The 25,082-nt window shown below is 34.2% G+C and overlaps 1 protein-coding gene across 6 annotated transcripts; it reads right to left on the bottom strand.

Annotated features, from left to right (window-relative positions):
- Window positions 1-390: 390 nt before the first annotated feature.
- On the bottom strand, window positions 391-24,723 carry LOC119838607 (huntingtin-interacting protein 1). Of its 6 annotated transcripts, none has more exons than XM_038364596.1 (23): window positions 24,418-24,723; window positions 14,236-14,324; window positions 12,365-12,475; window positions 11,294-11,446; window positions 10,151-10,308; window positions 9,587-9,648; window positions 8,841-9,018; window positions 8,238-8,358; window positions 7,934-8,041; window positions 7,567-7,688; window positions 7,208-7,304; window positions 7,062-7,125; window positions 6,844-6,953; window positions 6,547-6,647; window positions 6,020-6,428; window positions 4,298-4,448; window positions 3,940-4,094; window positions 3,736-3,856; window positions 3,093-3,319; window positions 2,415-2,656; window positions 1,978-2,210; window positions 1,540-1,697; window positions 391-1,012 (listed from the first exon to the last, which is right to left on the bottom strand). In XM_038364596.1, exons 2-23 carry the CDS (start codon window positions 14,269-14,271, stop codon window positions 983-985), a joined length of 3,147 nt encoding a protein of 1,048 aa, XP_038220524.1. In that variant the 5' UTR covers window positions 14,272-14,324; window positions 24,418-24,723; the 3' UTR covers window positions 391-982. The 6 variants fall into 6 exon arrangements, with proteins under 6 accessions (XP_038220524.1, XP_038220525.1, XP_038220523.1 ...); XM_038364597.1 differs by lacking the exon at window positions 24,418-24,723 and adding an exon at window positions 15,217-15,238; XM_038364595.1 differs by lacking the exon at window positions 14,236-14,324.
- Window positions 24,724-25,082: the final 359 nt, after the last annotated feature.

Raw genomic sequence — 25,082 nt, 5'->3', positions numbered from 1 at the left:
TTTAAGCTGCCTCTCATGTGTAAATGTAATATTTTTCTATATTCATGAATAATTGTAATCATTCCGTATGAAAGGAATTTATGTTGCCATGCTTTGTATTTACAATGTTATTTTTTAGTTAATACTGATGTGTTTGAAATATATATACTTAAGTAAGCATATTTAGGTGTTTTATTTAACATAATTTGGAAATGCGGAAGATACGCGTAGGTGTGATTTCCGAAGTGTAGTCAAGGTCCTTATTATCTAAGCCATCACAAAACTGTTATCTTATTGAAATAACATTAGATAAACATGTTCGATTAGCACTCGAATGATAATGTATGTTTATATTCACACATTCTATTGTGATTATAAATAAAACAGGTATTGTAAGGAATCAAACTACACTTTGTCATAGATATTTTTATTAGTACAATTCAGTTACAAATGATACACTAAAGCTAAATAATAGCCTGTCTAAAATCACTCTTATGATGCTCACAAAGATAGATATGGTCCTAGTCTAAAAATAGAAGAATATACGAAATTTATAGTACATAATTTGAATTGAATAAAAGAATAAAAAAATGCTTTAAAAATACAATACAGGCTGTAATATATTATAAATTATCATGTTATCTTAAAGCTAAGTTTCCACATACGTGTGATCCGAAACGTTCATTAGTAGTTGGAAGTATTTCATTGTCATTTACTTTCTTATCTGAACTTAATTGTCATTAAATTTTTTCCTTTATTTTTTAAGGATTTGTGGATACGTCATGGATTTTATTTTGCTAAACAATTACACAATCTAAACTTACAAGCACTTACATTTAGCTGAATACGGGGATAAGGTACCAAATATTGGGTTGGTAAAAAACGAATAACGTAAATGCAAATACAGAATGTTTTTTTTCATTAGAAATGCTAAATAGTTCTTGTGAAAATAATGTGGAGTGCTTTTATATATTCTTTAATTATTTTTATTGTCTTTTGTTCTTCACTCCTTTCCATTTTCAATGTTTCCATTCTGAAAAAAAGAAATATATTTTTAGTACATTAATATGTTGGATGCCTGGATCGAATTGAAAGATTCTGATAGAATAAAATATACACAACGATTATTCATTCAAAATATCATCAAATGTTGAATCTGAAAAATGAAAAAAGAGCACGCTTTGGGACGTCGACAAAAGTGATAGTTTAAACCAATCTAAACGTATGCGAAAAGGAAGCCAGACAGACTCGCACCGTAACGCGTTACGTAACGGTTAACTCATAGATATCTAAATATAAATAGATCTATAAAGTTGCTGAGTTTCTAGGAAGTCTAAGTGAAGTTTGAGGTCGTCAAGTAGAGTAAGGTAAGCAAAGTCGCAATATAAAAATAAGATATAAACACTGATTTGACTCGGCGGTATTGTATGCCCGGTGGGCTCATACGCCTCACAAGTTACGCGGCAATTTCGCCCATCTTCTCTAATTTAGATATCTATGGCTAATCCTGACATGAGAAATTATCGGTTCAATTAGACATGCTATATTATAATATATTACCTCCTCAAGGTGCGCGAGATGGTAGTGGCGCTTGCGCAGCGCGGCGAGGCGCGCGCGCTCCGCGTCCAGCGCGCTCTCCAGCTCGAGCGCGCGCACTTTGCTCTCCATCTCGAGCCGCCGCGTCGCCGTCAGCGTCAGCGCTGACGTGTCGAGCGCCTCTGTGCCCACAAAGTGTGATAAGTCACTACTGTCGCGTATAAAATACGCAATATGATATAATAATTCAATGAACCAAATATTCCTATATTTGAGTATTTCAAGACTATATTGGAGAAATTAAGAACTGATCGGGTGGCTGGCGGGAGAATTGTATGTTTCGTTTGCAAGTATGCGCGAGAAGCGATATACGCGTAACTGCACTCGCGTGTAACTTAAGCTCCGCCCCCTTAAGTTTGAATCGCACTGTAAACGTATACCATGTAACTGGTGCACACTCACCCTTGTCGCGCACGAGCGCGGAGGCGGAGCGCACGGCGGCGACGAGCGCGCCCGTGGCGGCGGCGACGTGGCGCGAGGCGGCGGTGAGGCGCGCGAGCGCGGGCGCGCTGGGCGGGGCGCGCGCGCGCGACGCCGCCACCAGCTGCGCCGTGCTGCCCGCCACCTCGTGCGCCGCCGCGCTCACGCCCTCCACCTTGCCGCCCGACGACGACACCGCCTCGTCTGCGCTCGTCCTGCGTCACCCTCAGCGATATTATCTCGATATGGTGATAAATAACAAACTCTAAAAATGTTATGTACGTTATATGTATCTCCTTGGGTGTAGAATTCAACAAAATCCTTTCTTAGCAAACGCACATAGGGAATTTTGGGTTTTGCGTCGGTCAGTCAGTCACCGTACATTTTATATATTATGATATAAATTCAATAAAACTCACACTAATAACTTAGCCGCGAAGACAACCGCCTTCGCCGCGGATATGAGCCCCTCAGACCACTGCGGGTTGCGGCGATACATCTTCTGCCTCGTTTTGGGGTCTCCCAGCTCGTTCTGCAGTTTCCTCGCATCCTGGACTAACACCTTCACAGCGCCCATGAGCGTCGTGCACGCGTCCAGAATCTTACTGTTCACCTCTAGCTGCACTCCGGAGTCACCTGCCTTACTGGCTGCCAGTAGATTCTGGAAAAAAAATTAATATAAAACTTTTAGCACAATTTTTGCATGGACAGAATAAATAGGTGGTACTTAAAGGTTCAGAACTTATTACATATCAAAATTTCTACCAATGTAAAAAAAAGCCGTTTTTTCTGTCTGTCCCTATGTATGTTTAAATTTTTAAGACTACGCAACGGATTTTGATGCGGATTGCGGTTTAATAGATAGAGTGATTCAAGAGAGTCTATTATATAACAATATCCATTTTATTAAACTACTCCGAATTTAACACGTGCATAGTCGTGGGCAAAGGCTAGTTTAACAATGAATGCCACGTCAAAATAGGCCTATGAGAGTTAACGTTTTTTGCCTAATAATTGAAAGAGACAATTTTGGCCATATATGGATGCGCTATAAGTAACGCCTATCCAGCATTGGACGTCACAGACGCAACACTCACCTCGATCTGGGAAGCCGCCTGCTCGATGGCCAGGTCCATGTCCGCCAGCTCGTCGTCCACGCTGCGCGCGCCGGCGGCGAGCCGGTCGGCGGCGGCGGCGGCGCGCGCCACGCCCAGCACGCCGCCGCGCGCCTGCAGACACGCGCCGCGGTCTATCGCGCCGCTCTTCACCGAGTCGAGGCACTGCTGCGCCGCCGTCAGCATGCTTCGACAGTCGCTGTTCAATTCTGGACGAGATACACGTTTCGTTTTAATAAGTTTGGATTTAGAAAACTTTTTAACGGATTTAAAACGCGATTTATTCATTATATTAGTAACCCGACGTTTCGAACACTTACAGCGAGCGTAGTCACGGCGAGACTCAACACGTTTAAAATCCGCTTAAAAGTTTTTAATTTCTAAATGTATAATACTCGCGCAAAATCAAACACAAGAAAAAAACTATGTTTGGATTGTTTGGTCGAATCTGTATGAAGGACGCATATATGTGGAACATAAAATAAAATAAAAAATGAGAAACGTTGTAGAAATAATTATTGATTCATGGGTTTCTAAACTTTCGATTACAATGTTAATGAAAATGTAGGATAAAAAATACATTAACAACAAAAACATTACATGATTTGTAATTGCAAATACTCACTTTCTATAAGTTCCAAATCAGTGGACAGGTTGGATACTTCTGACGCATACGAAGACAGTTGAGCGGTATTGTGAGCAGCATAGATGGCTGATTTTGCAATAGCTTCTTCATTTCCTTCCAACTATGAACAAAAGAAATAAAAATATATATACTCTGCTCTATAACCTAGGCAATTCATCTTTCTAAGAAATAACATCATATTACCTGTGACTTTCTGGCAAGTTCTTCGAAAGCCTTAGAAGCAAGTTCGGCGGCTAATTTATTCGCATCTTGCGCATTGGAATGTTCTAACGTCGAAATGGCAGTATTCGTTACTTCTAATGCCGCTTCTCCGGCACAAGTTACAATCTTTGAGTTTTCTGCGAATGGATTAATTAATCCTTTTACTAATTCGAAAAATGCTTTATCCAATTAAGAATTTAATGTTTACAGAAAAACAGATAATAAATACATAATAGATTTAATCATATATGCTACACAGCAAAAGCGCTAAAAATTAAAAATTAATACAAAATCACACTATGCATATGTACAATAATGATGAAAACAAATGCCAACTTACGTTTCTTTATTTCCCTATGGGCCTCTTCTAATTGTATTTTTAAAGACGCCATGTCTGCTTCTAGCACAGTGTTTTGTTGCAATAGATCCTGTAATTCACATTCTGCGTTCAGTCTCCCCTGCTCTATATGCATCAACCTAGCTTCCACAAGCTATACATTTAAATATACTTAACGACAGGCCGCCGACAAGTCCAAAGCCAGAAGGTATCCATGCAGAAATTGTAGAACAGCCAAGGCGTAGGATGGAGAGAAATAAAAAGAAAAACATGCCATTAGATAACCATTTCATGCAACTGTAGAAATTGATACGAAAAAATTAAGATTATCACAGTCAAAGTTTCACATCGAATTGACAAAAAGGAGTAACGAGCAGACAAAGAACGATAACTATGAAATGAAAATTGAAAATGATTCGATTTAACTAACGAAAATGCCCACACCATAACCTAACCTGTATTTCATTATCTTTATCATCAATAATTCTTTTAAAAGATGCCTTTTCATCATTTTTAATACTTTCAAGCTCGGTTAAATTTGATTTAAGATTATCTACTTCTTTGTTTAATTGCTCAATGTTGACATCTTTTGCTGCAAGTTGTTTATTGAAATCTTGTTGCGACATTTGATGGTTTTCCCTCAAAATGCAAATTTCTTTGTCACTTTCGAGTTTAATTTTATCGGTCTCTATTTGAAAGTTATTAATTTCTTGTTTGAGACTCTGTTCGATTTCAACTTTCTCATTTTGAGTTATATCCAACTTTTTATTAAGCTGATCCCTTTCCTCATGCAGTTGATCTATTGTTTGTTGGAGAACCTATTAAAATGTTCATAATTTAATTTAAACATACAGGATTCGACGTCACAAAACAAAACCATGTCCCACACAAACCTGTTTTTCAGAAGATAATTCATTGAAAAGTTTCTCATTTTCTTCAACAAGTTTAGATTTTTCTTCCGCTAATAAACTATATTCTTGTGTCTTCATCATTATCACTTCATTAAGTTCTTCTTTCAACCGATTTATTTCTTCATTTTTTGATTGTTCTAAATATTCAATATTCTTTTTTAAATTAAATATCTCCGTCTGTTCATCTGATAGAGTATTTTGAAGCATGACTTTACTCGAAGTTTCTTCTATGAGTTGGGCTTTTAAAGATTCCAACTGAAATTCTAAATTCCTTAATAATTCTGTGTTTGTTTTTTTAACTTCATCCAATTCGTTTGATAGGGCTTCTGTTTCAGAGTTTTTGTTTTGCAATGTTGTTTCATAAAGTAATTTACAATTCTCGAGTTCAACGTTTATTGAAGTGAGTTTCTCTAACGCCTCTTTAATTTCACGATCTTTTTCCTTCAGGCGCTCTTCGAATTCAATATTTTTTGTTTTTATTAATTCGTTAAGATCAAAACATTCTTTTTGTAGAGACGATTCTGAGTCCGAGAGCTTCATTTTTAAATTTTCTAATTCAGTTTGCAATTCGTTAGTGTGACGACTTTGGGCCTGATGGAAAGTTATTATTTACAGAGCATGCATGCAATTATATTACATTCTAACTAACTAACGCTGTATGTTTAAGCCACAATCCACATCTACATGCACTAAATATGTATATTAATACTTGGAGCTACATGCAATTAAGTCCATTTAATTTTAGTAATAATAAGAAACCTAAGGATATTAATAATGTATTTAGACAACTAAGACTTAATAATTTAAGACTGACCTCTTTTTCCTGCTGATATTTTATTGTGAGTTCTGTTATTTGTTTCTGAGCCTCTTCTTTTTCTTGTACAACCTTTTTGAAATCTTCTCCGCTCTTTTGCTTAATACTCTGCAACTCTTCCTTGACTTTGGTTAATTCTGCTTCGCTTTCCATTTTCTCTTTCTTTAACCTATCAAGACTTTCGGAAGCTTCTTTTAGTTCACTCGCCATAATTGATATCTTCTCTTCTTGCTCGGTTGTTGCAGTTTTATGATCGATTTGTAAGGATTCGATGGATGCTCGTAAAGTTTCTAATTCAACTTCCTTTTGTCTAGATTGTTCTAAATCTGTTCGGAGATTCGATATTTCCATTTTATACGCTTCAATTTCTTCACTGGACGATGCGCTTTGCTGAAGGAGTTCAACATCCCTAGGAAGGAACATTGGTTTATTTATAGCTATACAACGACAATAATAAAAGAGGTTTGGTAGTATAACATGAAACAAAAATAATTTAATGTGAAGATAAGTTTTAAATGTATGCTTACTTCACTCGATCGTTTAATTGCTGTTGTAGCATCATCTTGGCACTCTCGTGTTGCGCCGCGGCGGCACGTAAAGTGGACGTTAACTTGTCTACTTCAGCTTTCTAGACAACAAAAAAATTATATTTAATTTGAACACCCTGTATTCGAAATTAAAGCATAATTGTATGATCAGTTGATACATTGGCGTTCCAAACATCACAATGAAGTACATAACGGAAAAAAAATCACGTTTTTACTCCTACGTTAAGTGATTAATTACTAAATTTAAACAACACGACAAAAAACTATACAACATACCTGTCTGATAAGTGCGATATGTTCTTCACGTAGCTGGGTGTAAGCACCTTTTAACTTTTGGAACTTTTCGTCGGTCACTTTCGCTTTATCTTCCGTTTCACTGAGCTTTTCTGGAACAAATGAATTATTCAATTAAAGTATAGACACATTTTGATATGTCCAAAGAAATCAAGAACGCATTATCTTATCATATCACATCCTTACATTAATGAACTTACTTTTGATTTCTGGAGCTTCAATTGCTAAAATATCAGCCTTTTGTTTTTCCTCTTCTAGTTCATTCTGAAATAATTAAATATTTAATTAAATAAATTTATGTCGAATCACTATGATGAGGTAATAAAAAATGTCAACACACTCATACCCTAGCCGCTTGCAGTTGTGTTTCAACTCGTGCGCAATGTTCCCGCATCGAGCTTAGCATTGTGTTCCGTTCTTGTACAATCTGCGACACTTCTGTCCTGTACAAAAAAAAAAACTAATTACAAGTCTTACTTGGGAATAATTATATTATTAATTCGGATTATAAAACGGATTTTAAACGCGATTTATTCGTCTACTTTATGTAAACTTTAATTATTTACCTGAATTTACTCAAACAATTTTATAAACTTCACTCATAACAGAATTACTATTTGGGGTAGGAATATATGATTATCTTAACATTGAAAGAGATAAGGAGTTTATGCAATATATATATAGGTATTTATAAATGTAACTCACCGCATTCTCTTGAGCTCATTCTGCAAATGGTCAATAAGTCGGTCTCTCTCTAACAACGGGTCCGGTGCGGGCGAGGGCGACGTGCGCGTTTCTAGCGAGTCGTGCCTCGGCGGTGTCGATACCTGCGTGCAAAAACCGACACTACAGCGATGAGTATATGAGTCATTTTTGGGTCTAGTTGGTTTCGTAGTAGAAGGTGTGTTTGTCTGTTTGTTTGTATTCGTTTCAGATCGCAGTGTTTTCATGGCACGGTTTTTGTGTTTTGAGAATTTTTTATCTTAGGGGTATTTTCTTTTACCACGCGAGCGAAGCCACCGGTGGAGGCTTGTGCGATAAAATAAACGTTTAATAATAAAATTTGTATTACCTGGCTGATGGTGTCGGAAGTATCTATCAACGACCCAATGGCATCGACCTCATCAGGCGGCGGCTCAGGAATGGACACCACTGGTGCGACATAGGTGCCAAAGTCACTCTGCAATTATCAAATCGTTTAATTTTATATATGCATACACTTAAATAAATCATGTATGCTATGACATCATTACATCCTAAAAACATAGAGTATGGAATTAGTTATATCAACTTCCACCACCAATTAAAATATCAGACTTAAGCTTGCATATACAATATGTATGAATTTATTAATTTGAACAATAGTTTAGAATTACCTGTAATAAGAAATTAGGCGGATTCGACGGTAGAACTGGCAGTGTGAGTAAATTTCTATAGTATTGAAGGCTGCTTGCGTGTTTGTAGAACGAACTTAGCTTTTTGAACTGTTGCCGGAACCTGAACAATAATAGAAAAGTAGGAAATTGTGTAGCGAATAAATAACGGGTCGTTGGAAAATTGTATTTTATGAATAACATATGAGTCTACAGTCGGATAGGCGAAGTGCATGGAAGATATTAAAATTTCAGTCGATAAATGTAATGAACATTTAGTATATATAAGGCAGTATAGTAGTGCTAATTATAAACCAACAAAGATGCATTCTTGTATCATTTTATTATTAAAAGCCGGATGATAATAGATTTTTCAAGCTTGTGTATTTCTCACCAGAGAACTATATCTTACCAAAGACATTATTTAAAATAATGGTAGGTATTAAATTTTAAGATTTCTAAATAATACAACAGAAGCAAATTTCAATACCGCTAAAGCAAAATATAATTGACGTTTTAAGGTGTCAAAAATAGCAACCACAATTTAAGTCAAACATTTTTTTCTAAATTCCGGTAAAGATAAGACGACGCCGGGCCAAAACCCACCTCTCCCTATGTCCGGTGAGCGTATCGGCCGGCAGGGACGCGTGTAGCCGGAACAGCAGGCGCACGTTGCAGTCGTAGATGTGCGACGAGTCCTGCGCGCACGGGATCAGCGCCGCCAGCCGGCACTGCCCGCTCGCCGTCATCGAGTTGGCTCTCGCGTTGCCGAGACTGTCGAATACTGCCGAATTGGCGACAGGGTCACATTTTTTATCCAGCTTTTAACGCAGAGCAGAGGTTGCGAGTGAAGTTATTTAAATATAAATGAATCTATATAGGTGTGCGTGGGCCATTTTTTTTATCTAGCCTTCAACGCAGAGCAGAGGCTGTGGAATGAGTGGAGTTATTTAAATATAATTGTATTTATAATTGTTCAAACTCGCAATCAAAAAGCTATTTATTCGTGTACAAATTTTACAAGTATTTATGAAGTCGTTTTCGAAAATTAGATTTGAAAATTCAGGATGTCGTACATTTATTATCAAGTTATTCATTTATTGTGTATGAAGCTTTTATAATGAAAGTAGACTTAATAAATAGTTTAGAACTATCAGCACTAAACTAAGCAACTTTACAAAAATTTTAATGTAAAAATCGAATACCACTAGACAACTAACCCACTACACAGTTTTGAATCTTATTAAAGTTCATTAAACAACATAAAAATAAAAAATTATTGTCGCATACTATCTGCTAATAACAAAGTTTACCATTATATAAACGCTAACAGATTATTTTGGTATACATACCTGCGGATTGTAAATTCAAAATATCATCCATATAGTCGAACAATTCGACACACAACTGGAAGCTGAAATGATAATAGTCCACATAAATAATGGCTTTTGTTTCTTACACAAATGTAACAAAAAAGTTTGAATTCGAAACAAAACATACAAATAATACTCGACTCCGAACATTAACTGAGAACACTTAAATAAAAATTTCATAATGCATAGGGTGGGTAAAAGTAGTAGTGGCTCCTCGGACTTTAAAATCCATAGGTTGGGGTTCGAGACCGGGCGAGCGTGCAGGAAATAAATTGTTTTTTCAATTTATCTGCGCGTGTAGATAACATTACCACTGCTTAAAACGGTTCAGAAAACATCGTGAGGAAACCGGCATGTCCGAGAATCAAAAGTTCGACGACATGTGACATCTGCTAACCCGCACTTGGCCAGCGTGGTGGATTATGGCCTGAACCCTCATAGGGGGCTTGTGTCCCAGCAGTGGGAACATATATGGGCTGATGATGATGATGATGATGAATGCATAAGGTGATATAAACTTAAAAAAAACAAAGGCGAACTCACTAATTATTAACATCGTTTTCAGCTATAGCGTCCAACTCTTCGACCGTGAGCTGCATGTTCCCGGGGAAGCGGGGGTTGCGCGCGTGAAACTTCAGCTTGCTCAGCAGAAGTGTGCAGTACAGATGGATCAGTCTGCCGTAGCCTTCGCGAAGGTGCATCTGTATTGTGGTGTATGCTCTTATAGTTTTGTACAATAACAAAATTATACGAGCGATAAAGAGAAAATCTTTAGTTGTTAGTAGTGTTGAAAGACTTGACTCTACTGAGACGATTTTCAAATTTCGTTTTCGACTTTCTCATCCCCGGTGCAGCCGGTGCTGGCTGCTATCTAGCTATCTATTAGATAGGCTAGATAAATAGGCGCTATTTAGGATATCTATCCTAAAGATAATATGATTTTCTGTAACCCGCTGAACTAGGTTAAACTCTCACTGTTTTCATTAGGTCAACTCATAAAGTATGCATATTCAACATTAAAATATTATCGTAAAAAATTTGGAATGCCAAATAAAACAGAACATATCTAAGTAATGGTATATATAATACAAATTGTTAAATTAACTATCACGACTAAATTATTCAATGGGTATTAACAGGATACCATAGTTATTTAAATAATGAAACATAGTTCGATATTTCCAGAAACAATTCCATTCAGTATAAAATTTTATCAAATAAACACAATGCTTTAAACATTTCGCAACAATCTGACACAGTTATAGCGGCGTGGCTCACCTATTGTTACTCGCAATGCTAATCTTTACACAATCACCGTGTGGCGTGCGTAAAATTTTGTCACCTAGATAATGCTTTCCATTCTTTAATCAAAAACTTGAAGAGTAAACACATTAATTGTTTTATTTAAATTTATTAATTCAGTTAATACCACTTTCTATCTTTGTAAAGAGAAATTCCTCGTATAATATTGATTGTTATGTTCAATTGCCATCAGAGAGCAAGCAAAAAAAAGTATAGAAGAAGAAGGCATCCATATTAAAATTGTACATCAAAAACGGGATAACAAAGAATATCAACGTCACAGCGAACATGCAGACTAAAACAATCATAACTATACGATAGAGGTTTTCACTTTTGAGGTTTGTTTATTTAGAGGTTGGTTGTAGGCTCACAGCCAGTGCTTACCCACAACTTCCCCAGGTTCTCGATCATTCCAATGTGCCGCTGCGAGTCGTCGAGGCACGCCGGGTGTCCCTCGCGGAGCAACTTGTGGGTCACGTGGCAGAACTTCCACGCGACTATGCGGTTATCTTGAAGGGGCTGTCGTATAGCCACCATCTAAATCATTCGAAAAACTTTAATAATAGATACACACTTAGGGAGTATTCTTTGAGGGACATAATTATTGATAGAATGAACTAAATTGCTTGTCTTGCTGATATACTATTCGATGGGAAATTATTTAAAGGATAAAGTCATGAAATTATTATATTGTAAGCGATCCTAGATAATTGTCTAACATTTGAATTAGTTCTGTCCGTTTATAGGGTCAAAATCGTGTCTAACGGAATGGGTTTTATACAAACGTACGTGTAAAGTTTATAAAAGCATTTAAATTATAAATCATGGATTTGCCAGCACAGGGATATAATATAAATATATATTTCCTAAATCAATACTTTTACAGTATACTGTACTCTGTAATATACCTATAAATGCATATGTAATACTGTAATATTAACTCGAAACAGCTATCCGAAAATAGATTTGATTTATAACCATAAGTTCAAGTTTATATTTACAAACATCATGAGTGTGCGTTGAATGTTTATATGAATAGAACGGGACATCGCGTGGTGTTTTAGTTTATTTATATAACGTTACACATCACTAAATTATCTGCTATGGTATTAGATTAGCTGTTACTTATTTTACACTAGCTTTCCCGTAGCGGCTACGCACGTAATCAAAGGAAGAGTCAGTAACGGGGTTTTAGCTCATAGGTCTACGTTCCCGAGGCATCTCTATCTCTGATCCAAATTCTATCTCAATCGGTTGAGTAGTTTAAGCGTGAAAAAAACTTACATTTATAATATTAGGGCTTCTAGTGATGTCAATGACTAAAAAAACACCTGATATTCAGTATAATACAGTATAAATCTATATAAGCAAACATTCCCAAGACCTCAAGATTAATTATTATCAATCCTACCAAATGTTCACGTTCAAAGCATAAGTACAAGTAATAATATTTACCCAATACGTGATGGCGCTCTGTTCCTGGAAGGTTCCGATGATAGCGCTGCGGACATGTTTCTCTTTAACCGGTGTTTCGATTGCATTTATTGCCTTCTGTATAGCTAATGTCTGTAACAATAAATCGATGTATGCATTGGTACAGTGGCTGTGTTTTATCAAATAATATTTATTCACATCACTAATAATACAGTTTAGTTTACAGTTATTGGTTTTTAGTCAAAAACTAGTTTTAAGGGCCAAATTATCGAAATAATCAATAAATGTGCATGGAAACACAAGGATACCTGCGCAAAATTGTACCTTCTTTAATGTAACACTTCATTTGTGGAATAATTGCTTTATTAGTAACGATATTCGTTATTAACTACTTGTTAAGTGATTCATTACTTCGGAAAATCCCGTCTGAACTCACCAACAACAACAACACTTCCAAGACATCGATGCAGACAGATGTTCGAAATAGGATTTTATTTATATCTCTCAGTTTTAAGTTTACATTTACCAAGAACACGAGAGCGCATTTGTTTATTTGTATTCGTGGTGGTGTGCCGTTGATATTTATGGAAACTGATTTGCATTTAGTTGTAATAATTAGTCTGAACGTTTAATTGTGATATTTCAATTTGATTTTTACTTTTCATGTTTCAAAGACAAAGTTTCAAAGACCCGATGGTGACATGTTTAATGCATTGCCTCTTAAAGATTGCACGAAAAATAGGCAAGAGATTTAAAATGCAGCATAATTCACGCTAAACGGAGTATTCTAAAGACGCGAATGAGCTCGAGAAGTGCACTCGAGTACAGTCTATCTTTGCGCTAATGTTCCTTTAGCTTTAGTTCTGAGAATGCTGCAGCAGCTCTTTATAGTTTCAATGTGTCAAGTAGATATAAGTAAAAATGTTACCGGAATTTCTGGAGGCAAAATTCCTATCGATCCAAACCCACGTAGTATTGAGTAACAAAAACAAATAAAATCAGTCGATTTGAAAACTACGTTTTTGGGAACGAGGTACAAGTGTGTAACGAACACAATGACCTCTTGGAGTATAATGACCGCAAGTATATTAAAATTTTACCGCCTTTACAAAAATTTACTGGACAAATTATGATAACAGCAAAACCAGCAAATTTATTTAATATATTATTTATTACCAACTATGTTGAACACACAATAAATGCATACTGCATTGTTTTTCATTACTTCATTTATAAGGCAAAAGCTGAAGTTCACAAATTTTATGCGCGCTTATAAAAAACTTCTACGGTTTTTGGCAACAAGAAGACTTTTTGTAGTATAAAATTAGTTTTGAATTATAATATACACAACTACATATAATAGTGACACGATTGAAAATGACTCAAAGAATCGAATGTTCGCTTTAATATTTCTATTCATTTCTAAAACTACATAGTAATTATTTCCAATAATAGACGATATTTTTCCATTAAGCTCACCCAAACCATAACATTTAGGATTTTTTGTTTACTTTCATATAAATAAGTTAATTTCATATAAATAATATGTTAGCGATAGTGAAGTAAATTTAAACAAGCGTGCACTGCCCTCGAGCAAACTATTTCGATGACGATAACTTGCTCTGGGGACACTTTGTGGATACAAAACACACATAACATATGGCATGTTTGTGAATAAGTCTGTTTATTTTAACTTCATGACACATTTGAAAGTAAACTTATATAAATATTCTACTTGAAGCTAATTTCACCGAGCACACCAGAACTATTACAAATTAAGGTCATCCAAAATTACAGAATTTCGTCTGGTAAGTTTTATAAGAATGAAAAACACCAGATCCAAATGTAGATAGATACACGTGCAAAAATACGAGTGAGTAAATTTTACTTACCAGCTGATGGAATCGTTTATCGGCAGGTGTCGCCATAGCGTGTTAGTGTTGAGAGTCAGCTGCATGCATTAGTTTAATGACGTGCCACGCTGAAAGCAAACACGCGGCACGATGTTAGTGCTGTTAGCGGACTTGGCCCACCCTGATTGGTATTAGAATGAATACTGGGGTGACAGCTTCAACCGTTTTAGTAAATTTCAACAGCTAGGTTATATAGGGTGTATACTAAGCTGATATAGATGATGATTCTACTTTGATAAAACTGTAAACAATTACCATCCAACTACGACCAATAGCATAAAAAAATTCATAGTAAGTTGCTTTCTTTAGGATAATTTGAACCGACTAATAAAGAAAATGTAGCAAAAATATGAAATCAACTCAAATAAGAAATACCATCAAGATTGACCAAGAATATTGGAGGAAAAAACAAAATTGTTGAAGGTTGTATAACGTAGGAATTCATGCAAGTGTTAACAATGATACATATGGCAAATGTACAATAGAGAGTGATTAAAATTTACGTGCTTTCAAATAGAATAAGATTGTACCTAGTACTTCATTTGAATGAAAACATTTTAATTATAACTCAAATACAGCAGATTATGTTATAGACTGCAGGCTTATGTTATAGATTTAATATCCAGAACTCAAGAAGGGAGTTGCATGGTCTATGTATATACTTTTTATTTAACTCTCATTACTTACGAAGGAGAATATTTCATTATAATTATAATCAATGATATAGAATGAAACATTCCTCAAGATGAGCAGACACATTTACTTTTCAAAATGATCTAACTACTTAAAATATCTCTGCATATCGTAATGGTGGAGGACTATTAAGTTATTGATATGTTCGCAATTTATACTTGCATATAATATTAGCTAATAAGATTCAATTATTCTACGTTTTATATCCCCTTGGTGATATCTACGGTATCTCTGCCTAATTGGTTTAGCGGCCGAGGCCTTGTTTACCTGATACGTTTAATGTCAGCGAAAGATCAATGCTGAAGTTTACCTGAAACCAATGATAAATTGATTTATATTATAAAAAGATAATATATATAAAGCATTAATCAAAGATGTTTTTAAAAGTTAAATTTATTAGTTAAGTCAAAATAGCAATACGAAAACGTAAGAGGTAAAAATTAAATCGTGTAGGCGAGCGAACGATATGTACTGTGTTTAATTTCTAAATTTGTGTCACAGTTTTCATAATTTCCATAATATGGTTGTTATGTTATGTCTATCCTTTTGAAACTAGTTACCTCTATAGTAGTTAGGTTGCTCGGAAGGAAGTAGCGTAAAAACCTTTCATATAAAAAAAAAATACGTTATGCCAAGGAAAAAAAAATGTGTTCATAGAGACGATTCCCTTAATGAAATAGTAATTGGCTTGTTACATTTTTTTGTAGTATATTGCTTTATTACAAAATTGTCTTTTATATAAATGATAATTACAATATTACACCATTTTTAAATAATATGTTTAAAATACGACAAATGCATTATCGAGGAAGGCCTTTTAAGTTTAACTAGATCCAAACATTTTTTATCAAGACGACGAAACGGACGAAGGAGCGTGTATCTAAGGATGTAATACTGATTGTGCAACCAGACTATTGTTGATTGTGTAATATTGTAAGTCGGATTGAATTGTTCTTCGGCGTATTTTAAGATGACCCGTACACGGCTCATTATTTTCTAGATAGGTATAAGACGTAAACTTTACAGATGGATTTTTGCTCCAAAGTCATCTGCAGACTGCAACCCATCTCTTCAGCTTCATTCAAGCATTTCAAAGAGTAGTAATTCGAATATATGTTCCTTCCATAAATTAAGCGAGATGATATTATGTATATAATGACATCCAACTTATTACGCGCGAACTAACCACAATCCTGACAGTACCCAAAGCGAACAGTAATTGGTTTAATCCCACGGATGTTAGTAATATTATACCCCACTAGCTGTGACCCGCGGTTGAAACCGCGTAAGTCCGTATCCCGTAGGAATATCGGTATAAAAAGTGCCTATGTGTTATTTCAGTTGTCCAGCTATCTACGAAGCAAATTTCATTGCAATCGGTTCAGTAGTTTTTGCGTAAAAGAGTAACAGACGCACATATACATATGCATCCACCCTCACAAACTTTCGCATTTATAGTATTTTATTCGCCAATAGATGTCAGGAAGAGTCATAATAAAACACGAATATGACATTTTCTAAAAAAAAATCCTAGCTAGATTGATTTATCGCCCCCGAAACCCCCTGTATACTAAATTTCATGAAAATCGTTGGAGCCGATTCCGAGATCCCAATTATATATATATATATATACAAGAATTGCTCGTTTAAAGGTATAAGATAATATTTGGAACAGAGAAAGATTACCATTATATGAAACCTTAACCGCTGCTAGAGGGTACTTGACCACATTACGGAACACTGTGACAGGGCGCTTACTTCCACGCACTGATTGTCGTGAGTCTGTTATCGCTTTGGGAGCCCACGTCGGGTGTTAAGCAAGTGCTAATTATGCGTAACCGTAACGATAGCAGTGCCCTGATATAACGCATGCTCACTCGAAGCAATATTTACGTAATTAAACAAGCGTTCTTGTTCGGAATGCCCTGGGGAAATCAAGCGATATTTAGTTTATATGGGCGTCCAAAATTAACTCTAGCTTTGAATATTAATTATATTTTTAATATAATTATTTGCAATTAGACTACTTCGTTATCATCGACAAAATTCATTATTAATGAACAAACCCAACCAACTCAAACTGATGAATGAGTCTTCTACTTGATAACAAATATGACAATACTAGCATCGCCCCGCGGTTTCACCCGCGTAAGTTCGTATCCCGTAGGAATATCGGGATAAAATGTTGCCTGTGTTATTCCAGTTGTCCAGCTGTCTACGTACAAAATTTCATTGCAATCGGTTCAGTAGTTTTTGCGTGAAAGAGTAACAAACACACACACCTCCTTATAAATTTTTGCATTTATAATATTAGTAAGAAGTAGGATAGGATAGGAAGTAGATTAAAGTATTACATAAATAGGCTGCAACTTTTTGTAGACAATAGAAATGTTCTAAATAGAACAAAATCCACCATCAAACTATATAATAGTGATAGAATTAATACGGAAGAGGACGTTCACCGCCGGTGACTGCCCTCCGGCCGCTTCCGTTCGAGATGAACCCGTGTTGCGGATGCACCAGTCAATATACCGATAATCGCGAAATATGAACGAAACAATTTTTTTGCAAAGTTAGACAAACGAGTCACCCGACCCACAATAGTCGCTGTTGTATTAACCTTCAAAGGGAATTTACATCGAGATAGGAAACGGATAAGCGAGGAGCTTGCCCGCAAACGGTAATTCATCGTATAAAAGAGGTCGGTCGAAGATTCGAGTTTGAAACAATGTTAGTATAGTTTCAAGGAATAATCGCTAGCCACTGTTGGTGGCAAATTGGTGACTAAAAGTCAGATAATAATAAGATAATGTATGGGTACAATTATTTATGGTGTAAAGGGCTTGTTTCCTGTTTTGATGCGACAACAAGTATAACTATCTACGGAATCTTTAATTTTCCGCATTGTCATATACATATCGTTTTCGATGTATATACAAGCTTGTGTAATGTATTATTTTTCCATATAAAAGTCGTTAAGTAAAGTGGTAATGCGAGAAAGTTGATATCGTTTAGCTTGGAGAAACTAGTTTTATAAATTCTAATAGAAATCCTACTAATATTATAAATACGAAGGCTTGTAAGAATGGATTTACATGGATGTATGTTTTTTTTATCTTTGATACGATAGAACGGTTTTGATAAAACGTAGCAGTGATGTAGCTTATGTATCAGAATTACACATGTGCTATACAGTATGCGGTCGAAACCGCGTGCCACAACTAGTTGGATATAAGATAATATTCACTACACAATCACTATTTAATTACATCAGATATAAAGAATAATTTTGCTTGTATGATGAGTGCACATTAAACCATATATGCGTGTATTTAATAAAATTTCGACTCTCTGCTCTTCTTATAAATATTTCTTATTTTAGATACAAATATTATTGATAATAATATTGTTTCGTTTTATTACAATAACGTAATATTAATTCATTTATTGCTATTTAATATTTTCTGGTATACTGTATAATGTTTAAATTGTATGCCTGTGATTGTGTAAATCTTTATTGCAACATTATTTTTACAAATATTAATTATATAAGTTGAAATTAAAGAGCCTAGGTTAACTAGCATTCTTATAAATGATAAGACTATATGAATAATGGATTTATGTTGAATTTTAATTATTTTCTTAAAATATTTGTGAATATCTTAAATGACAGAAGTTAACTCTGATGACACAACTTGAAATATCGAAAACAATAACAAATATGTTATGGTTGCACCATATCAATATCTTATGATTTAAAATTATTGAACTAAGAATTAATATGTCAACGTACTGTATACCAGAACATTTACTGTATACGACATCATTATTACGTACTACTTCGCCCGAAGCACATACATAGTATAATATGGCCTATTGAATTCATAGATCACGCACATATCCAGCAGTGAAACAAATTTTAAAATCGGTCTAGTACCTACTCGCTTTGATTAGCGCGTTCAAACAAACACATGTGTTCAGTTATAACTATATGTTATATTTAGTATAATATATGAATCTTATATATAAAATTCTTGTGTCACAATGTCAGTTACTCCTCCGAAAGGGCTGGACCGATTCTCATTAAATTTTGTGTACATATCGGGTAGGTCTGAGAATCGGCTAAGATCTATTTTTCATATCCCTAAATGATACAAGTAAGGCAGAACAGCGTTTGCCGGATCAGCTAGTAATTACATAAACTATAAACGCAATGTTACTTGTTAGCGAAGCGAAAAGGACAACCGGTAAGATGATTATGTATTTAATATATTGTATAGTGTATACTACAATTTACGCTGCCACGTGTATCATAATTGAATTATATTTCCAAGGTTTTCATATATATATATATATATATATCACTTTCTATAGAGCTTTGAATAACAGAAATAAAAGGAGGTGTGTCATATGACATAATTTTACATACCTACATATCGAAAGTCTGAAACAATTTTTTTTTTTATGTCATAGTCGGCAATGGAGCTTGTGGGTCGCCTGATGATAAGCATTTGTTTTTACAATATCCAAACAGACGACATGGTGGGATATATTGTTACGATGATTGAAAAAAAATATGAAATACATATACTGTGATAAGATAATAGTCGAGTATTATATGTACGCAAATTAATCCATTTCTCCGATTCGTTTCGAATTAAATTCTACCGCTATGAGTGATAGCACGCGATAGCAAGTAACAATTTACATGCGTTTGTGACGCGCATTAAATCGTGGACTTTATGGCGAACGGCGATATTATACGAATTTTCTTTTTGAGAACAAAACGGTTCTTCTGAATAAGTTTACCGGTCACTTGTCGCACCTTTACTGTGTTTTCATTTTGAATGAAACAATATTGCTTTTGGACCACGTTTTACTAATAAACTGTTTTTATTTATTAACCTGAGCTTAACTTTCAATTCGGTAATTTAATATCAATTTTATGCAATATGTTTTAAAAAACACCGCGTAAATTATTAATGTGAATTATTTGATTACTGACTTAAGTTAAAATTGTCAAAAATCACAGCACCCATATTTATGTTCTTTTTTTTATTTTTTTTAATTAATAAATCATCTTATTCTAAAACGTCGTAAGCGCTAAATGCCGTCATTCATACGGTGTTATATATTTTACCTATGCCTAAACTAGAACAAATAGCATAAAAAAAGAATAGACAATTAACAACATTTTGTCACTTGTTACTCGTAAGTAATCCCAAGCCAAGCTTTATAGATATATTTGATTTTCTTAATTAACCTTTATTATAGATTGTTATTAAACACGATAAATAGATTGAAATTAAACACAAGGACTTGATTAATTCATAAAAAAATGGCATTACTGTAAGTGCCACACTAAATGAGAGAAAATAATTTTTTTATCTACTCAAAATTTGGCAAATAATTTTTGACATAACAACAGCAAATTAATGTAACGAACGTTTTTTCTTTTATGGTTATGCATATAAAAATTTAATGTTTTCAATTGGACTGAAGTACTCTGAAGTCTGAACTTCAATGTCGGCATTCTTGCATCTGGAATCTGGATACTTAATATAAGAAATTCAAATATATAATAGAAGGATTTTCACCTTCGCTTCCACACAAATGAATGCTAATGCCTACAGTCGCATTCTATACGTCTAACCTTCAAAATATTTTACCACATTCGCACCTCAACAGCTGGTCATTAAGAAATAACCATGTGTAATATACGACAATGCTATATACAATACGAATATACTATACGAAGCATTGTCGACTATAGCTGTACATATAAGATATTACATATAGTTTATATTGGAAGTATAACGCCTTGATACATATATGACTATCGATATATATCACATGACTCATACGTGATGCAGATGCAAGCAAACATTTACATGTGGCATTCTTTCTACTACTATACGTACCTATATAACTGTATGAGTCGTAGCCTTTTAGCGATTATGTAATCTTATTCTTTCGATGATTTACGTAGAATTTGAATCAGCAAACTATAAAATATAAATTCTATTTATATATTATATTATATAAATTCTTTCACTATATGATAACATAATGATATAGGCTATACCTATTTGTTGTACGGACGAAGCCGGGGCCAAGACCGCTAGAAGACTATATTATGTATGTATTGAATTATATGTACCTATCATTTAGATATATTGGCTAGCCCTCCTAGTCTACACTAATATTATAAAGAGGAAAACTTTGTTTGTTTGTTTGTTTGGTTGTAAAGAATAGGCTCAAAAACTACGGGACCGATTTTAAAAATTCTTTCACCATTCGAAAGCTACATTATCCACGAGTAACATAGACTATATTTAATTATGGAAAAAAATAGGGTTCCGTAACATATCTTTATTGAAACATCCAAACCAGTATACCTATAAAGCTGAAGGGTTAGTTAGTTCGTTTGATATTTTTTAAATTCAAATATATACGCTACCTACCTATACGCTTTCTATGTATTATTTCGTTGTTTTGGTTGCCTGGAAGAGATGGCTCTGTAGCCATAAGGTCGCCTATTGTGCAACTTGTATTTTTAGTCTGTGTTTTTGATATATTTCCTATTGGTGTGTACAATAAAGTTTTATTCATTCATTCATTCATTCATATATCTCTAATCGCAATAATTCAGATATTCAACTGGACAGCTATATATTATAAAGCTGAAGAGTTTGTTCGTTTGTTTGTTTGAACGTGCTAATCTCAGGAACTACTGATCCGTTTTGAATTCTTTCAGTTTTAGATGCCCTACAATAAAATTTTATCCAACAATTGGTATAATACAACCGTATATATCTATACTAACATTATAAAGATGAAGAGTTTGTTTGTTTGAACGCAGTAATCTCAGGAACTCCTGGTCCGATTTGAAAAATTCTTTCAGTGTTAGATAGCCCATTTATTGAGGAAGGCTATAGGCTATATATGTACCCACGAGCGAAGCCGGAGCGGATGGCTAGTGCATTATAATGATAGGAACAAGAATGACACCATTAAATTATTTTATTTTAGCCGTAAGTAATGCTTATAACAGTAGTACATTTGTTTTAAACCGCCGTTATTCTACACTTTGCAATTTAAATCATAAATGCAGTCATTTAATTGCTATTACATTACTTGTATTAAAGAGTCACGCTCTAATCCGGTTTCATTGCCATTCATGGTTCCCTCCCACGTTTTTCCTTTTGCAGATATCTCTTAACAGCCATGTGAATTGAAAACGATAACTAACCATGTTTTCTCTATGTTATAGTCATAGATTGAGAGAATCTTAAAATTCTCCTGTTACAATGTTTGTTAACAAAAACTCCGAAATGGATTGATCGTTTTTCATGATCTTTTTTCAATATTTTTATCATTCGATATGTCCAACACAGATCGTAAACTATTTTGTGTACCCATAAGTGGATCAGTAATTATAAGTATACAATAAATATACCAACGACATCAAAATTACATTAAAGCCAAGATCGAAGAAAGCGAGCAGCTTTTATTCCCTCAAATAGTTGTTTTCTCGAAAACATGCGAGTGTTTTATTTTAAAACCACGTAGATATTCAAATATTATCGTACGTAAACAACTCTGATATGATCGTAACGGGAACGAGATACGCGTTGTAGCGGTGTAGGCGGATGCCGACAATCAAAGCTGTAGCTAGCATCCCATTCAGCTCTCGCTTCACATTTCAACTTTTAAATATACAAACGTGTAAGGTTTATGAAAATGATGAGTAAGACTATACTATTGTTATAAATATGATTATACTATTTGTATTGAATGTTATTGTAATAATTTTTCATAATCGTTTATCCAAATTATAAATATATAAGTATTTAATATGATAGTTGAATTCTAGCTATAAATAGAAACGGCCTATTTTTGAAATAATCATATCTATCAGGGTTAAATATTGGTGTGATTACCCTTGAAAACAAACAATCACATACACACAAAGCGTTTACGTAGTTATGACGTTTTGTTCTTACTATTGAATAGTTCTTTTAATGAATTGGAAAATCTACTAGGAGGAAAGCTTCGGAGAAGTTCATAATAAGTCTTCAGGGCGCAATGAAAATATTGACTTACCAATTAAAAAAATACACTCAAAACTATACTGATTGAAAGTATCTAGAAGTATGGCGAGCCGCTAGCCGCTTGCTGTTGATATGTTATCAAGCTATCCTCATTATCTAGTGTACGATAACGTGGCATATTGTTTATCGCGAATCGTTGACGCCGGGAAAAAAGGTTCCTAATGTAAAATTAGTCATATTTGAGTGAATTGTTCGTCATTGATTTATTTATTGCTTGCACATATCGTATCTATCTATAAATAAGCCTACAACAATGAGCCTCAATAAATAAATAAACAAGGAATTTTTGTTGAGGCAGGAGAAATTCCTATAAATATAAATAAATAAAATCAATAGAGTTATAAATGGGAAAATTACTGATAGATAAAAATATGTCATGTTGTATTTTTGTACAAAATCAGCCAAGTGCGAATGTAAGTGACAATACTGAAAGTTCGGTATAAATAAGCTAAAAAGCAACTGAGAAAGTTTGTCACCCATACAATTTTAAGTGTTGCTTAACTTCAACTTGTTATCAATGTTTTAGGCAAACAGATAGATAGATGGCAAAGTTTTAGTATTGGAGTGCATTTCATTTTATCCTTTGGCATATAATTCTAAAAATATAAATTTAACTATTTAAAGAAATATTTGACTTAAAGAGGATTTACTGAGTTGGATTTTAGTTCAAAATAAGAGGCAATTTTTTTTTTTTGATTTAAAAGTTAGTCCTTACTAACGCTATGAATGAAAAGTTTGTGTGTTTGTTCCTACATTCAGCCTGCATGTTGCAAGGGAGTAATTACCAGTATTATTTTAGTATAAGGAGACAGTTAGGAAGATAGACACATAAGGTACTGTTTTACCGAACATGGTAATTTCTTATGACATTTCCACCACGTTTCACACCATTTCTACAACAAATATGAATCAAACTTTGACGAATAGAGGGTTGAGATTTTGTGCAACAGTGGTTTTTAGTCTTGAAAAAGAGGAGAACCAAATATCTATTAAGTAATAGAGGATTTACTGGATTTAAGTAATAAGGAAATCTTGTATAAAGCTAAAGTGAATTATGATGAATTTGTTTTTATTTAAAATGAACTAAACAATTATTGATCTATGAATAATTACTTAACAATTGTGTTGCCTAAAAATAGTCTTTTCGTAATATATAAACGAAAATATAAGGGAAAGACAAAAAAATTTGTGCATATATTATATATATAAAATAATTAAATCGAATGGATTTTAGAAATAACTTAGTCACTATTCAACAAATACTATGGCATTTGTATTATGAAAAGTTTGAAATTTAATTCTTTGGTGAGATTATTTCACATCTACAACATAAAAATTATCAATTAAATTGTACCTGAAACTTTTCGAAGTGTTCACGTTCAGCATCCAAGCTGTTTTTCTTCAATTGAAGTACTTTTGGTAACGATAATGACGCCATAGGATTTGCACATGTAAAGGACGACAACAAAATTATGAAGGATGGACTCGATTTTTCTGACGAAGCAAATTTTGCACAACTATATTCTACAATTTATTAACCGCGACTTCACACCAAAATACGATTATTTTTTTTTTACTTTTGAAAAAAAAAACAATTTCGCGAAATTTTCTATTCAAAATATATAACAACACAACATTCCACAAACACAACCACCGAAAAACTGTTGTCAATTGTCAAGTGTCAATGACAATGACAAATAGTGACGTTATTTGTCAATGTTGAAATAACAATATATGTAACAACAGATAAAAGAATAAAGAAGCCCATTCATAGACTTACAAACAATCCTGAAAATATCGTCATACGCCTAATTATGCAAAGAAGGCTATAGCAGTTTATTGTAGTTTATCTTATGATATGATACGACACGAAGATTTTAAAATGTGTAAAAATCATTAGAGCTTGTACCTGCTTAATATAAGAACTTTCCATTTTATTTTATGGTTAAAAATTAGACTGCACTAATCTTGATGCGATGTGATGGAACACGTCGCGTCTTGGCGTAATATCCCTTGTAT

This window comes from Zerene cesonia, unplaced genomic scaffold (genome assembly GCF_012273895.1).
Source record: "Zerene cesonia ecotype Mississippi unplaced genomic scaffold, Zerene_cesonia_1.1 Zces_u004, whole genome shotgun sequence".
In the NCBI taxonomy this organism is placed as follows: domain Eukaryota; kingdom Metazoa; phylum Arthropoda; class Insecta; order Lepidoptera; family Pieridae; genus Zerene; species Zerene cesonia.
The sequence above is the reverse complement of the archived record's forward strand: the minus strand, read 5'-3'. Positions and strand labels throughout refer to the sequence as shown.